A 16531-nucleotide genomic window follows, 5' to 3' on the forward strand; every position below is an offset into this window, starting at 1 on the left:
TTTATATACACGATATGAAAATGCTCATATAGTCAAAGACTATAGTATTGATTTATACGAAAGTAATTTAATATTACGTTTATACAGTATAATTTTATACTATTTTAATTTCTTATTATAGCTTTATTAGTATTAATTTATGTGACACATGTGCTTCTTCTCATAGCTTTATAAGTATTAATTAACGAGACACACATGCAAACCACATACACTTGCCTAGTATATATATATATATATATATATATATATATATAAATTAATTAATTAAATTTGTAAAAGAAATGAGAAACAAATAAAAATCCTTATGCTTCTGTATAAATACAGGCGTATGTTCACTTTCATTGTATCTCACTTGTGTTCTCACAATTTTCTCACTTCTGTACTCACAACCAGTTTGCTCTTTCTTTCCATCATCAAGCATAACATCTTTGAAGTAATCTTGAATCATCAATAATGACTTCTTTGAAACTCTCCAAAGAGGTACTAATTTGCACTCTTCATCTTCTACTTCTTCTTTTTTTTTCCTTTCTTTCTTGTGATGATCAAGTGTTTAATTAGTTACAAAAATCAAGAATTAAGAAAGGCACATAAACAGCATTATATTTGTTTCCATATCTTGAAAATTTTTTCATGCAAAGAGAACACATTTGTTATCAAGAAAGTGAAAACAGAATGGTCACCTAGCTAGTATTTTTTTCACTAAAATTCTAGTGAAGCAACTTGTCTATTTTTTCCCCTTTATTTTTTATTGTTTTTGGTTGGAATTGAAATATTGATGATGAACAGGTGAAGCTGAAAGGAGGAGAAGAAGAGTATACCAATGATGGAACTGTTGATTTCTGTGGAATGCCTGCTAATAGAGCAAATACTGGGAAATGGCCAGCTGCAATTATGCTTCTCTGTAAGTTCTTTTTTTTTTCACTTCTTTTGCACAAAAAAGAAAAGCATAATTTCCTTTAAAAAGGTAAAAGGATGAAAAAAAAAGAATAGTGATATTTCATTGTACTTATCTTTTTATTATATACTATAGTTTTTCCCCACATTAAAATATGATAAGATGTGTCACACATCTGTATATGGTATATTAATTCTCTGATGACTCATTTTTTTCCTTTGTTTTTTGACTTGGCGTGTGGAAAAGGGTGGTTTTCTCAGGACCTGTTTGAACATAAGCAAAAAGTCCCTTTCACAAAAAGAAATAATTATACAGTGGACTAATTCTTTCATTAGATTATGCAAATGAGTTTCACTGGCTTGAAAATTGGTTTTCATTAATTTTTGTTTATTTCTCTAACTGCATGCACAAAGTATAATTAAGATCTGCATACCTTCTAACCTCCCCAAATTTCACTTATGAATTACATAGGATATGTTGTTGTATTGTTAAATGGTGCCCAAATATAATTCCAACTCCAAAACCTCTTTTTTTTATCCAATTTTGGCTCAAACTTTCCAACTTCTTCAAAATGGTCTAAGTTTTCTATTATTTTTTTTCTTTTTTCTATTTTTAGTTTAAACAAATACTCTCTCCGTTTCGTTTTAATTGGTCCTCTTTCTAAAAATATTTATTTCAATTTAGTTGTTCTTTTTGGTGAAATCAAGAGTATTTTATTATACTCTTTCAATACTACCCTTACCATTAAATAACAAAACAAAGTATGTTTACTCAAATTTATATTTTTTAAAGCATAATTAATAAGGCTAATTTGATAACATAAACCTCTAAAAAATACTTTCTTAAGGAGAGTGACAAATAAAAAGAGCAACTATTTTGAAACGGAGTAAGATGAAAAAACAAAGATGATAACTGTGGGAAACGGTGAGTTCAGTAATAAATGAAGCCAGCTATCATATGGGAAAATGCCAAGAGTTATATATAAGAGCAAAGTCTAGTTTTACAAATTACAAGTAAATACTAAGGACACATGTCAAAAGAATGTTCTCTTTTTAATTGACAGCTATATATATACGTATATAAATTTGTATGTATATGAAACTTGGGGGGTTGGGGGTTGAAGTGGTTGAGAGTTCACATAAGGAACTTCCAGTTTAATTCTCTGTACTTTGTGATAGGATTTTGGCAACAATAGCAAAAATGAGTGGAAAAAAACAAGAAAGAAAAATGGAAGAGGTGGGGTGGGGGGGGGGGGGGGGGGGGGGGGTTGGTGACAAAAGCATGCAAGAATAGAAAAGTCATTTCTCACACGTAAATATATTCATGCCAATGTGGATATACAATAACAAAAATTTGTTCTTGGTGGCCCCCATCATTGATCAGGATTTTTGCTTATCCTAATTTCTTTTACCTCTTTTGTTACATTTTATAAGTAGTTAGTTTGTTAGCAATGGCATATTGAGGAAGGATGTTATGCCTAGGGATGTAGGATGATTACAAGTTTGAGTTCTGAAAAATGTTGAAGGAAAATAAAATGGAAGAGCATAAACTAGCTATGTATGGTATAATTTAACTAAATTTTAGCATCAACTTGCTATAACTATGTTAGTTGCAAGAGGAAAACACATGGTACGTGTGGATATAGGGTTTGGACTTTGGATCCTTTTAGATCTATGCATTAATTAATTGACCATTAGAAGACTGACGTACTAAAAACTGAAAGGTATTTATACGATTTTCTGATTGATCGTCGAACTAGTAAATAGAAGGATGGCGTATTAAATACTGAAACGTGTATCAATGAACATAAGTAGTCTAATACTGTTTTCTGATTGGATGTTGGATTAGTACGTGGAAGGATGATTATTAAAACTGAAAGTATCAATAAATATCAGTGTTCTTAGTTCTAATGTTTTCTAATTGATCTTTCTACGTACGAATGACGTATTAAAAGTCGAACGACATATCATGATCAACAAGTGGAAGTGTTCTTATCGTTGGCGTGTAGTACGCAAAAGGATGGCATATTAAAAGTAGAAAGGCGTATCAGTAAATAAGTTATGCTGCGTCACACATATTTTGTGAATGGCCATACCTTGTCTTTTATTGAGAGTGTAGTGACAAGTCCGGGATGGAGGATTTTTACATGCCTTCATTGGTCATTCTACTAGTCGGGAATAAGGAAAAAGTGTCGAATACAGTATGGAATGTGGTTTATATTCTACAATTGAAAAGTAGTCATTCGACGGGTTTTAATAATTAGTAGGGAGCAAAAGAGGAAGCAAAATATATTGTAGAATAAGATACCTTCCACAATTGAGTGATTTAAATTTTATATAGGAATGTCACATCCATGTCATGGTTAGCTACCTTCCTATGTGTTAACTGCCCTTTTTATGTATACAATTATCACTAATATCAACTACTATAGATCTAAGATAGTATAACACAATATAATAGTGTTTGACTCAAACTCTGTATTTGTGTCTAAAAGTTCACTAAATATTTATAATAATAATTTATCAAGAACTCTGTAAGCAGCATTCTATAGAATCCAGAAGCCATAAACTTGAAATCCCAGCTCTGCCTCTAGTTCTCCACATTCGGCAAGCGTGTCTTGATCTTAATTGATCGATTTACCTAGTTAGCCATGCAAAATATTACTACCATCTAGGGAATGTAACATCTACATAACCAAAGTGATTGATTCAACCATCTTGTAGACGGATGCTCTTTTATCTTACTTCAGACGCTAAGTTGAAAGTTGTCCACAATTCACAATAATTATGTCTTGATTTGCCTAGTTAGACACTAAATCGCACTATGTAGGAGAATGTAACACTGATAAAATTACAAATTGATTGATTCAACTATCTTGTAAAACGAATACTCTTTTCTTCATCATTGAATAAAAAATTGGCTCATAGCATGTAACTTTCTAAATCAGATATAAAACCTTTATTTCCACTTTGGTTTTATCCAGTGAATCAAGGTTTAGCTACTCTTGCATTTTTCGGTGTCGGGGTGAATTTGGTGTTGTTCCTGACAAGAGTGCTGCATCAAAACAATGCTGAAGCAGCTAATAATGTGAGCATATGGACTGGCACTGTCTACATCTTCTCTCTTTTTGGTGCTTTTCTTAGTGACTCTTACTGGGGAAGATTCAAAACTTGTATCATTTTCCAGGGCGTCTATGTAACTGTAAGTATCCATTTAATTGGCCTCTTACACCTGCACCTAATTAAAGCTACGACACAAAGCATAACACGCAATTAAGTCGACTCGGAGTTTAACTGAACTAGGTATTCCCTTTATGTCAATTCAATAATATTTTATATGACCCTAACTATGTTGACACAAAGTTAAAAGACGTTGCTTTGATTTATGTAATATATTAGTGATCATGAAAGGAAACATTGAAATAAGTTGACACAGAGTTAAAAGACGTTGCTTTGATTTATGTATATTAGTGATCATGAAAGAAAACATTGAAATAATAGTTAAGAAGTTTGTCTGTTAAAGAAAACATCACATCCAAATTTAATGATCTTTAATTCTTGAAAGTCGAGAAAATTGCATTGGGACAGAATTGTGTTAAACAATTACGACGAAGTTTTATGCTCGTACTTATCAATCTTGCTTTAAATGATTGGTTTGGAACTCACGTGTCAACAGGGATTAGTACTATTATCACTGGTGACACAACTTTACTTGATCAAACCGAAAGGTTGTGGAGATCGAACAACTCTATGTGGAGAGCATTCAACCATGGAGATTAAACTATTCTACATCTCCGTGTACATGATTGCTCTAGGATACGGAGGCTATCAACCTAACATCATTTCCTTTGGAGCTGATCAGTTCGATGAACATGATCTTAGGGAGAAACCATCCAAACCAGCCTTCTTCAGCTACTTCTACCTGGCCCTGAACCTTGGTTCGTTTTTTTCTAACACGGTTTTGGACTACTTTGAGGATGACGGTATGTGGGCTCTTGGTTTCTGGGCATCTGCTGCGTCTGCCTTTGCTGGATTGGTGCTTTTTCTTGGAGGCACTGCCAGGTATAGGCACTTCAGGTCTAGTGGCAACCCTATAACCAGGTTTTCTCAGGTTATAGTAGCTGCATCGAAGAAGTGGAGAGTAGAGATGCCAGAGAACGAAGACGCATTATATGAAGGTGATGATGAGAGCTCCAAAACTGCTGGTAGAAAAATGCTTCATACTCACGGTTTCAAGTGAGTACCAAAGCACTAATGTGCGATTCAAAAGAAAGTTCAGATAGATGCTTAATTTGTAGCTGTGTATTTTTCCCATTCTAAGATGCACTGATAAATCTTTGTTAAATGCAGATTCTTGGATAAAGCGGCCCTGATCACATCCAAAGAACTTGACAATGAGAAGCAGAGCAATCGCAACCCATGGCGCCTCTGCCCAATCTCACAAGTTGAAGAGGTTAAGTGCATTTTGAGGCTGTTACCAATTTGGCTATGTACTATACTTTACTCGGTTGAGTTTACTCAGATGGCATCAATGTTCGTTGTTCAAGGCGATGCCATGAAGACGACAATCGGGAACTTTAGGATACCTGCTGCCAGTATGTCAGGTTTTGACATCATGAGTGTAGCAATTTTCGTATTCCTCTACCGCCAATTTTTTGATCCTTTAGTAAAAAAGTTTAAGAAGATCAAGGGCGAGGCTCAAGGGATAACTCAACTTCAACGGATGGGTATCGGACTTTCCATAGCTGGGATGGCAATGCTTTCAGCAGCTATTGTGGAGTGCTACAGGCTCGAGTATGCTAGAAAAGACTGCACTCAGTGCGAAGGCTCAAGTTCTCTGAGCATCTTCTGGCAGGTTCCTCAATACTCTCTGATAGGAGCTTCGGAAGTGTTCATGTACGTAGGGCAGCTAGAGTTTTTCGGCCAACAAACACCGGATGGTCTCAAAAGCTTCGGAAGTGCACTGTGTATGGCATCGATATCATTAGGAAACTACGTGAGCAGCTTACTTGTGAGCATAGTGATGAAAATTTCAACATCTGAAAACGTATCTGGATGGATTCCAGCAAATCTCAATGATGGTCACCTAGACAGGTTTTACTTTCTCTTAGCTAGCTTGACAGTCTTAGATTTAGTTGCTTATATAGCATGTGCTAGGCGGTACAAGGGTATGAAGCATGGTGAAATGATTAAAGTCAGTGAAGAAGATAAATGTGATCAAGTCTAATGTATCCTACAGTTTTGTCATACGTCTAAGGCATATTTGCCCGAAAAAATAAATAAGAGGAAGATCTATATCTCCGCAGTTTTTGTACAGATTTACTTGTTAATACAAGTTCTACCTCAATCAATTCCAAGGACTCGAAACTCTCCAGAGAGCTGGACTGGTTTTACTGTGAGTGTCTTTATTGGTTCTGTCATATTACAGAAAAATGATTTGGGTTTCGGAGTACCATTGTTGTATAATACTGTTCAATCCACAATTCCATAGACGTCTACTGAGATATCAGTATGCTAGTCAAGAGTCGGTATCTATAGCCTATAGGCGCACAACTTCAGTTGTTATGCCTATCTGTATTATTGACCACATTCTTCAGTTGTTATGCCTATCTGTATTACTGACCACATTCATATAAGACCGAGAAATTTTGTGGCCAAAGAAGTGCAGAGAGACTTTGCATGCTTGAAGGCGTATATAGCAGTGAAATGGGATCAGATGGAGTGCGTGCTGGATGGGTACGCATAAGTCACTTTTGTGTCACTTTCAAAATTTAATCAAGACAACTCTGCATATTTGATCGATTAATTCGCCCTTTGAACCGGAGCTAGAGGTGCTTGAGGAGTAGGAGGGGCCGCTGGTGCTTCTACAGCGGAGCAGGAAAGTGTCTGCGGTGTTCTACTGTTTATGCAATTTTCCGTAAATCTTCAATTGTCTCATGTCAGTGATCATATTTGACTGATTTGATTTGACGCAAATTCAAACCAAAGGCTATTTATATTATACAGAAGTGTTATCTCATTTCACATGTACCATGAAGTATCCAAATGGAATTGCAATGCATATGGAAAATCACACAAATAAATTCTACACAAAGTAATCAAAACCTTAAACCTTCCATTCTCAGATTTTTCTAGAAAATTCATACAAAAATGACACAACAATGCCAAAACAAAGACATCGGTATCTAAAGTTGTACTAAAACTTTTAAGAGGATTCCTCCAATTTCACCCAAAAGCGGAAGGAAAAAAGGAACTGTATATAAGAAACTTCAAAAACTGTATCCTAGACATGTCTACCACTCAGCATGATTCCACCAAAGAAATGGTTTCTACACATATCAACTTTGGACCTTACGGACTTGTATATGGTGTGTAGAATGCCTACGCCAGATAGGTTGCGCTCCACTTTGAACAAGAGTGACAAATTGTCCATCCTTCACTGCGTTTTTGCTCTACAGGATACAGGAAACAAAAGAAATATAAATGTGTATGGTGCAACCTCAAATTCAAACAAGAAATTCTGCAGGAAAAACACATTAAAAAGAAAGGAGAAAGTGGCTAACCAATAAAAGCTTGATAGCTCGGGAAAAAGTCTCCTCTGCATCTGCTGAGAACTCCATATATATAGGCATGACACCATGATAGAGAGCAAGACGCTGCTTCACCCTTTCACTGCCACAAAAGGTAAAATGCGTGTCCTATTGTCAATAATACATGCATATGCAAATATATAAAACACACACATAGAGATGGAGAGGCCACTGCTAGAGATGGCAAAATTAGCCCATGAAAACATCACCCACTCAACCCGCCCAAGTTTTGGATGGTTAGCCAATCAAAAATTGGGTTGGTATGTAGTTCAAATTGACGCATGAGAAATCTTGTCCCTAAAGACTAACTATTACTAGAGACATTATTCTTTACATAGAGTGAAAAATTTAACACTTGCTTGAAAACACAGAGAAAATAGCTGAGTAATGGAACAGTTCAAGCAAAGCCCCTACAGACTATAATTGTGACTGGAGAAAAGGCTAAATTTGCTAAACCAATGACTCAACTTTGCACAGTGCCTCCCCCCAAACTTCTCCCTCAGAGTATTAGAGATTAGACAAAGATTAAAATATCCATCAAGATTTCTTGACCTCCCAAATTGAAATTACAGACCCCTCTAGATACAAAGTTTGTACCAGTTATGAAACTTTTCTTCTTTGGGCAGTCTTTTCAAAATGTTCAAAAAAAAGTTTCAAACTCAACAATAGACCACGGGAGATAGCAGAGAACGAAAATCTCTGGAACCATTTAGACTAGGGAAGTAATAAACACAAGCACACTCAAACGTAAATTAACCAATAAGATCCAAAGATTGTCCAGAAAATAATTAAAAACCAAAAAACCTCCACAAAGACTAGTCTCAAATTTAAGTACCAAAAAACTACGATCAACAATTAAACAGAGTGAAAATGATTCAAAGGAGCTTGAGTTACAATAACGTCAATGATCTCAATGAAATATACCATGATACACTACGAAAAAATCCAATTGCATTTTTTTAAGTAACTTACTTGTTTGTGAAAGCAAAAATTGTTGATGAAGGCCGATTATGACTTAAAATTATTGCCATAGACCCGGTTCTTGTGAAAACAATGATGGGAGTGCAAAGGGTATCAGCCATTGTGGAAGAGTGGAAGGCAAACATTTCACCCATATGGCCCTGCAAAATGTATCAAATAGATGAAGCATTTTGCGTAACAATAAGAGTAGAACATGATTTCCTTTTTGGATAACATGGGAAATAAAAACCCCACTGGCTGAAATGATTTGAGTTCATAGAACAAAAACAGATAAAGATACAACAATAATACATATAACTCTTTTTGAGAGAGAGTAATTGAAAAATGAAGTTTACGAACTACACTACATATATATAATTCATACACTGCGTAATACCTTATATGCAGCAGATTGACTTGGAAGACTAGTGCTGTTTTGTAGGCTTGACTCAGTCCTTAATGCCACAACATGCATCACGTGAACCGCCTTCAGCGGGTACCTATGCATTTATAGAAACAGATGGTTCAATATTTTACAAATCGTCTATTCCAGGTTACAAAATAACAGACAATATAACAAACAAAAAACACAAAAAAAGGATTCTAATTGCAAACTCAAGTGAGAATACAGCATGAGGATCTGAGCAGTCCAAAATTATACCCTAGGAGGAAAAATAGCAACAGAGTAGCACAACAAAGCGAATACTAGAAAGAATGTAATCATGAGGATCTGGACAGTCCAAACTAGAAAAATGATCAAGGCGGAGAGATAAAAAGTCAAGAACACATATGCATGCAGAGAAATTTGATATCGATTTAAGCCAGTACAAGAAACCAGTCATCAAAACCAAAACCAAGACGGATAGTAAAAAGTATGGAAGGAATGTGGAACAGTTTGTGTCTAGAACAACACTTACTTCCCGTGAGCAGTTTCCCCTGAAAGCATTACAGCATCAGCGCCTTCACGTACTGCAATAGAAATGTCCGAGACTTCTGCCCTAGTTGGGGTTGGGTGATCAATCATGCTTTCAAGCATGTTTGTGGCCACTATTACAGGTTTTTGCATGCTCCGGCACCTTTTAATAATGTCTTCCTGTGGATACATGTAACAGCAGCTTCTCAATTCTGACTAAGTTCTTAAAGTAAGATACAAAAAGGAGGGTTTGGGGGCGAAGGAATTTCTCCTCCAGCTAAGATCATCAACAGTAGCCAGAAGGAATGCAGTTCAGTGGTCTGTAATCCTGTTTCAGCAATTATAGCACTCAATTCTATATGTGTTAATATAGTGAACGTTTTGATATTGGTTCCTTCCAATTACATCAGGAATAAGAACAATCATTCCCTTGCGACAAAAAACTCACGATAAGTAACTAATATTTGACAAGAGTATGATAGTACCACACAAAATTCTGTTCGGAAAAGAGGTGTAAGTAGAGTTAGAAAGTAAACCATGCTGAATGAAAGAAGAGAAAAGGACTACAATAACTCTCCTCTAATTCGAATGGGGTTTGGTTGCTGCAGAGGCACCAGGGGTCTATAAGGCTGAATGAACAGGGTAGGCTTTTTTCAATGGGCACTACAGTTGCGTATGTCGGAAAAAACGGTAGCTAAACTGACATGGGAGAAATAGTTCAAAGGTAATAGGAAACTCCACAGATGATCAGTAGGTTGACTAACACGCAGATTTTTCATAAGTGCCGATGTTGCGTTTCTCCTCCCAAATTACTAGGAGCATTTGCTTGCACATCTGTGCAATTGAGTGATATTATAAAACACTTCTTGTTCAGTTTCCATGGAAATATATCCAGTAGTAAACCTACAGGTATTTTGAATATGCTGGTTAACTTGCAATAGGAATAGCAACATAAAATTTGTGAAAAATAGCAATAATAACAAATATATTCAACAATTACTCGTCTCCCTTGACCCTTCTATAATTAGCTATACCACATAATTTTGTTTACCATAATGACCAAAGAGCAAGGATTTAACCAAGATGGAGTGATCAGTAATGGAACATATGAGCCTTTTTAGCATGAGATAGTATTATAAAGATCTCACCATCTCCGCACTTGATAACAGCTATTAAAACGCTCATGAAATGAAGCTGTATGCATCAGAATTTAGATTACCTGCAGCAGTGGGACTTCCTCAATTGGAAGCTCAGCTCCAAGATCACCACGGGCCACCATTGCCTATCAACAGTTGCATAACGTAACTTAGAAAGATGTCCAAAGAGATATTAAAAATAAATGATGTTGTCGTTTAAAAGATCAAATCGATGTAGTAAGAAATAATTTGGCTTAGATTGGCATCTGATCTGCTGAATAATTCACCAGAAGAATTGGCAATCAAAAGCTTTGAGACACCACAAATAAATACACTCAGGTTCTAGGAAAGCACTAGAACTACACAAGAAGATTGACTAGCCCTTCATCATACAACTATATTTCATAGCAAAATTGCTTCTGTTAATAATTTGTACTGCAGCCAGAAATACTTCAACACAGCCATAAACATTTTCAGAAAAGTGGCTTACCAAACCTTTGGAATCCATCTTAATTTGCACCAAAATTTTCGTTCTGTCATCCTTCACTCGATAAATAAAAGCAAGACAATAGTAATACTGCTATCTTTTTCGTTACGGAAGCTTACCTTAAACACTCACACAGTGACATAGGAAAAACATCATGAGTACTGGAGTAAATTAGTTAGGCAACATTTTCAATACAGTGAACTAACCCCGTCAGATGCAGTTAAGATTGAGTGGAGATTTGGGATGGAATCTGCACTTTCAATCTTTACAATAACATGAATATCTGCATTACAACCTGCAAAATAGCTCTTCCAAGTTTAGACCGAAAAAAAAAATAATGGATGCAACCATGAAAGCCTTTGACAAGGCAACATCCCTATAAATAATAGGTAGTAGATACTCACCCCACCCCCCACCCCCAAAAAAATAAAAAACATAATCGGTAGTAGACACTTTACTTTTAAGGTAATCTTTCAATTCATGGACCACCTTAGCATCCTTCACAAAGGAAACAGCATAGAAGTCAACTTGATTGTCCACACCAAACTTAATGTCATCCCAGTCTTTCTCTGAATAAGTTACACAAAAATGATCAAGCTAAAACATGATCATAGGAGAAAAACTGAGTATGTAAAACATTGTCTGGAGATGGGGTTCCGGAAGTGAACAAACCTGTTATTGAAGGCAGGGTGGCACTTTTCCCTCTTACATTTAGATGCCGTCGTGATTTCAGTTCTCCCCCATCAATAACTTCACATTTCACTACATCACTGGTTTTTGATTTCACAGCTAATGACATCATCCCACCTGGATGAACAAGAGCAGGTAATTGAGATTATGGGACAAAAAGTTTTTTTCTGCAAGGGAAAATAGCAAACCAGGATCTAAAGAGCACTCTTCTCATTATTGATTTCTTTGTTTGAGATGCAACCACATTTCAAAATAATCACAAAATGATAACTAATATTGCACAAATAATTCACAATTAGATAATATAACTCCAGTATTGTGTGTTCCAATTAGTTAATAAACCAAGAAAAACTCAACTATATAATACAATTCCAGTGTTGCACAGGAACTGTTAGACAAGACAAGTGCCTCCGTCATTCACCCGGAAGGCCTTTTTTTAAGTCTCTCGCACTGAAGCAAGTCCCAGATTTCTCTTTTTAACACATTGTTTGTGCTTTAGCAATGTTTTAGCTAAGTAAAAAGTGCTTATCAAGAAAAAATGAATTAGAAGAAATTCAATCACCATCAACGAGTAGTATGTCTCCAGCCTCCACATCATTTATGAAATCGTCATAATTTACACTAACAGTGTCTTCTGTGCTGACTCCTCTTTTAATGGTAAAGTTGAATTCTTGACCTTCCTTAAGGAGGATTGGTTGTGGCACATCTCCACTTCTCACCTCAGGTCCCTGCAAGAAATACCATAGGCAACAAAAGAATATAACAAGAAGGAGCTCGTTAGCATAGTGTGTAATTGTCATAAAACTTATGTCTCATCTTAAAACACTAAATAAACAAGTTACATTCAACATATCACTTGAGAAGCGAAAGCCTATCGTGACATGTTTCACAATCTTCAAAACAAAACAAAGGTCAAGCATGATAAACAACACATGGTTATGCACATTGTTATTGGAAACTGGACAAATATCCACAAGGCATTAACTTGTCTATAGAAGACCATGTGACATTAGCAATTCTTTACAGCTGAAGATGACAATAACAAGCACTTGAAAATGGATCTTAACTTTCATTTCCTTTTGGTCGACAGCTGAGTTCAAACACTACTTTCTTATCAGTTGAAAAACAAAATTAAATTGCCTCAACCATTTGCAAACTTGTAAATCCAAAACCAAATAAACAGAATATCAGCATTTAAGTTCCACATACCCAAAAGTTATAAATCTATTTCTAGGTGATGTTAGTGATAAGTGGTGGCGTGGGTATGAGAAGTCGAAAACAGAAAATGCACAGGATTATAGGTGTTCAGTCTGTTCTCTCCGGTAGAACATGAAAAATAGTATTAAGGAAATCAGTCACCATCTCCATCAACACTCGACATACCAAACATATCACCTGAAAAGCATTTTTTTACCATCTAGTCATCCTAGGCTTACTTTATAAGAGAAAGGAGCACAAGTCTTTGTTTGACATATGCAAAAAGATGTTTTGTCCCTTCATCTTGATTACTTTACTTCCACCACCCCACCCTTTTTCACATTGTTCTCAAGGATTAGCAAAATCGAAAGATGAAAATTCTTCGGTCATCTCAATGGGCTCGAAAAGCCACTGAAGCAACATGTATTTTCTTATGATATTGACAATCCAAACAGTAGTAAAAAGAAAGACAATTGAATACCAAAAAAGTTGCTGGACTCAAATAACCCACTCCAATCGGAAAGTGCTAAGACCTATGTTATTACTGACTCTTTTTTTTCTTTATAACATTGATGTATGAGCCAACTTGTGCACACTTCGACTCTTCCGTTAGGTGCCTGCTACTTCCCACCAGCATAGGTATCTGGTAACTCGGCCTACCAAAGCTTAGGAAGATGACAATATCGCCTAGTTTTTTTTTCGTCTCTGCGGAGATTTAAACCCTGGTTTCCAAGGCTTACACCCACTTCATTGACATTGTTCACACCTTCGGTGCTTGGAATTACGCGATTATATTTTAAACAGACACTAAACATTGCAGATTTAGAGCAAATAATAAGCATTACCTTAGTGTCCAACATTATTGCTATAACCTTGTTCTCAAATTGAGCATTGTATTCTTTAACAAGGTCAATTGTTTTCTGATGTGATGCATGGTCTCCATGTGACATATTCAAACGGGCCACGTTCATTCCAGCCTCTGCCAATTTCCAGATCATCTCCCTTGAGCTTGTAGAGGGACCAATTGTGCAAACTATCTTCGTTTTTCTTGGAGAGTTAAGATACACACTTTCTTGTCCCAGACTGTAACCACTGGACTGAACCACAGAAGGGAGAAAATTACCATGTGTTGCTTTTGAGGGCAAAGGATGCATTAAAATGTTCAAAATATGTGTTATTACATAAAACAAATGGTGAAAAGGGAGAATTTTGATAACGAAAAAAAACACATCAATATAAGTTTCCGTTTTCTCAAATAAAAAAAATCTATTAAACATGAAAACTTTTGAATAGGCACGTGCAATATGTCAGATGCACCAAACTCTTTACTAGTAGGAGGCGGTTTGAATTTCTTTGCTCTCATGTTCATATGTTCCTTCTTTAACTCTTCTCTGGGATATCTAAAAAATATATACCACGAGGCAACATGATTTGCAGTTCTTCCGATAAAATTCAACATCAACAGTCCAAATGGGAGTTTCACCATACTTAAAAGAGTTGATCGGATTCTCAAGTCCATCAAAAAAACATATTAATGGCCAATGGTGTAACCATACTTTTGAAAATACTTCTATGAACATAAGCAAACAAAATTAAATGAGTAGCCCCAAAAAGTGACTCTCACATCTACTACGTATGACAAATTCACGATGACCACTCTGCATTGATTTGCTATAATATAAATCACAAACATAGGACCAGTGATAATGAATGAAAGACAAGTGTAATAAATGGACTAACAAATATTAAATGAGTATCAATTGCTATATAATCTAGAGGAATTCACATCCTTCCATTTACTTAAAAGTTTAGCTGGAGTTCACACAGGGGATGCATTTTCTCAAGAATGAATGTCATTCTGGCCAATTAAAATTCATATACTTCCATGTCGATTGACAGTAAAGATGCTTCTTTAGTGAAATGCAAGATATGTGTTGCATAGGATATAACACACACAGACACACCCAAATCCTGCATCAGTGGCGAAGTCAAGGTTTCACTAAGAGGATTCAAAAATATGAAGACATAAATACACGAAGAAGCCAAGGGATTCAACATCTAGTATATATAGATAAAAATTAGTTTTAATCTTGTATAGACTAGGTAATTTTCTGTCAAAGCGGTTCAGATGAACCCCTCGCCCCTACTTGGCTCTGCCGTGCAGGCTGTACTAGCCGGGAAACATTACATGCATGGGTAAGCCCCTTTTAGTTTCACTTTCTCTATGCAAAACTCAGACTTTGTCAATTTTCTTTTTCTTTAATAGAAGTGGGTCCGACCAGTTTTCTGGCACTCCAACAATCAAAACTAGGACAGATGAAAAAAAGTAACATCTAATGATTTTCATCCCAGCTCATTGACCACCAGGGGACACCCTTTTAACAAATGTCAAACTAAAAGTCACAAGTCATTATTAATCAATCATCAATAACAGGCCGCACATCAATAAACATATATAAGGAGTAGTAACGAATAACTTCCAAATAAAAGAAAAGAAAACCGAATTCACTTACTGATGAAGCAAGAGGTAGACTGAAATTACTATTAATATCATCATCATAATTGACGTTGACATTATTGTTATTAGCATCACGTATATGTTTAGGCGATTTAACAGCCACGATTTGATTCAAACCATTCAGTCTCTTCCATCGAAAGCGAGAAGAATCAGAGAAGAACAAATCACCAATATTCTTCGCTGAAGAAAGCCGATCCAACGGTTTAGCCGCGTGTAGTCCTCCTCCAGTAGGCAGATTCAATGTTGTCATTGAAGAGCTGTATAGAAGAAAAATGAACTGGAGAAACCGAGAAGGTGTGTGTTTGTGTGGTAAAAGTGTTGTGAAAGCGGCTGGCTGGGTGGTCAGAAGAAATAGAGACAGTTGTGAATAGGATTAGTTTGTAGTACTACTTCCTTCTCTGCTCTGCCCTACTTGAACTGTTTAACTCGCCCTTCTGCCACGCATCGCACGTTTGCTTCACATTCCATTCATTCTTGGAAATTGGTCCAATTTTGCTCATTTTGACAACTCCGTTCACCTGCAGTTTGCATGCGTACCTATTTAGAAAAAGAAATTAAATATGAATTAAATTTTATTTTTTATTTTTAATTTTTTAAATATTATCAAAATATTCTTAAAATTTCAATCACATTAAAATAAAGTTAATTAATTTTTGAAACTCATAACTAAATAAGGTAATGAAGAATAAAATTAAAAGAAATTTCAACATATCTCTTAAAAAATGAATAATTTACTTATTTTAAATATTAAAAAACAGCTTAAAAATTTATTTATTTTGGACTAAAAAGAATACTATTTTAAAAAATTATGATCGAAAATGAATAAATTTTGAAAAATCAAAGATATATTAACTATTTTCCTTTAAATTGCTGCTCATTAATAGGAATTTAAACTTTATCTAATTTTAAGAAAAGTTTGAGAAGAAATAAAAGGATAATATTGACTAGTTTAATCTTTATTTAATATCAGTAAATAATTTTTTTTAAGGGGTGTGCAACGTGTCGCACCTTTGCTATTACTCTCACGTGAGACAGACAATTTCTGTAGATCGACGGGCTCTTAGTGCGTTACCATGTTGGGTTTACTGTACTATACTAGATCGATGTAAACGAGATGTGTACTTGTAGAGTGGGTCTCAAACTCTG

General features: G+C 35.5%; 2 protein-coding genes across 2 annotated transcripts; one reads left to right on the forward strand and one right to left on the reverse strand.

The window, feature by feature from the left end:
- Positions 1-350: 350 nt before the first annotated feature.
- On the forward strand, positions 351-6926 carry LOC107869313 (protein NRT1/ PTR FAMILY 7.3). Its single transcript, XM_016715858.2, has 5 exons — positions 351-480; positions 787-901; positions 3879-4096; positions 4571-5130; positions 5245-6926. Exons 1-5 carry the CDS (start codon positions 454-456, stop codon positions 6119-6121), a joined length of 1797 nt encoding a protein of 598 aa, XP_016571344.2. The 5' UTR covers positions 351-453; the 3' UTR covers positions 6122-6926.
- Positions 6927-6989: 63 nt separating this feature from the next.
- Positions 6990-15911, reverse strand: LOC107869328 (pyruvate kinase isozyme G, chloroplastic). The gene is made up of 12 exons (XM_016715872.2): positions 15381-15911; positions 13713-13964; positions 12233-12398; positions 11653-11787; positions 11439-11549; positions 11187-11275; positions 10577-10639; positions 9362-9537; positions 8842-8944; positions 8457-8605; positions 7458-7566; positions 6990-7346 (listed from the first exon to the last, which is right to left on the reverse strand). Exons 1-12 carry the CDS (start codon positions 15633-15635, stop codon positions 7233-7235), a joined length of 1722 nt encoding a protein of 573 aa, XP_016571358.2. The 5' UTR covers positions 15636-15911; the 3' UTR covers positions 6990-7232.
- Positions 15912-16531: the final 620 nt, after the last annotated feature.

This window comes from Capsicum annuum, chromosome 1 (assembly GCF_002878395.1).
Source record: "Capsicum annuum cultivar UCD-10X-F1 chromosome 1, UCD10Xv1.1, whole genome shotgun sequence".
NCBI classification, from domain to species: Eukaryota; Viridiplantae; Streptophyta; class Magnoliopsida; order Solanales; family Solanaceae; genus Capsicum; species Capsicum annuum.

Bases quoted from the DNA above. Each gene is read 5' to 3' on its own strand.
- LOC107869313 (XM_016715858.2), top strand. From the start codon at position 454: ATGACTTCTTTGAAACTCTCCAAAGAG. The intron at 481-786 runs GTACTAATTTGC...GATGATGAACAG, and splicing joins CTTTGAAACTCTCCAAAGAG to GTGAAGCTGAAAGGAGGAGA. The intron at 902-3,878 runs GTAAGTTCTTTT...GGTTTTATCCAG, and splicing joins AGCTGCAATTATGCTTCTCT to TGAATCAAGGTTTAGCTACT.
- LOC107869328 (XM_016715872.2), bottom strand. From the start codon at position 15,635: ATGACAACATTGAATCTGCCTACTGGAGGAGGACTACACGCGGCTAAA. The intron at 10,640-11,186 runs GTTAGTTCACTG...AACTGTTGATAG, and splicing joins TCTTAACTGCATCTGACGGG to GCAATGGTGGCCCGTGGTGA. The intron at 8,606-8,841 runs GTATTACGCAGT...TACATTTTGCAG, and splicing joins GTCAATCTGCTGCATATAAG to GGCCATATGGGTGAAATGTT.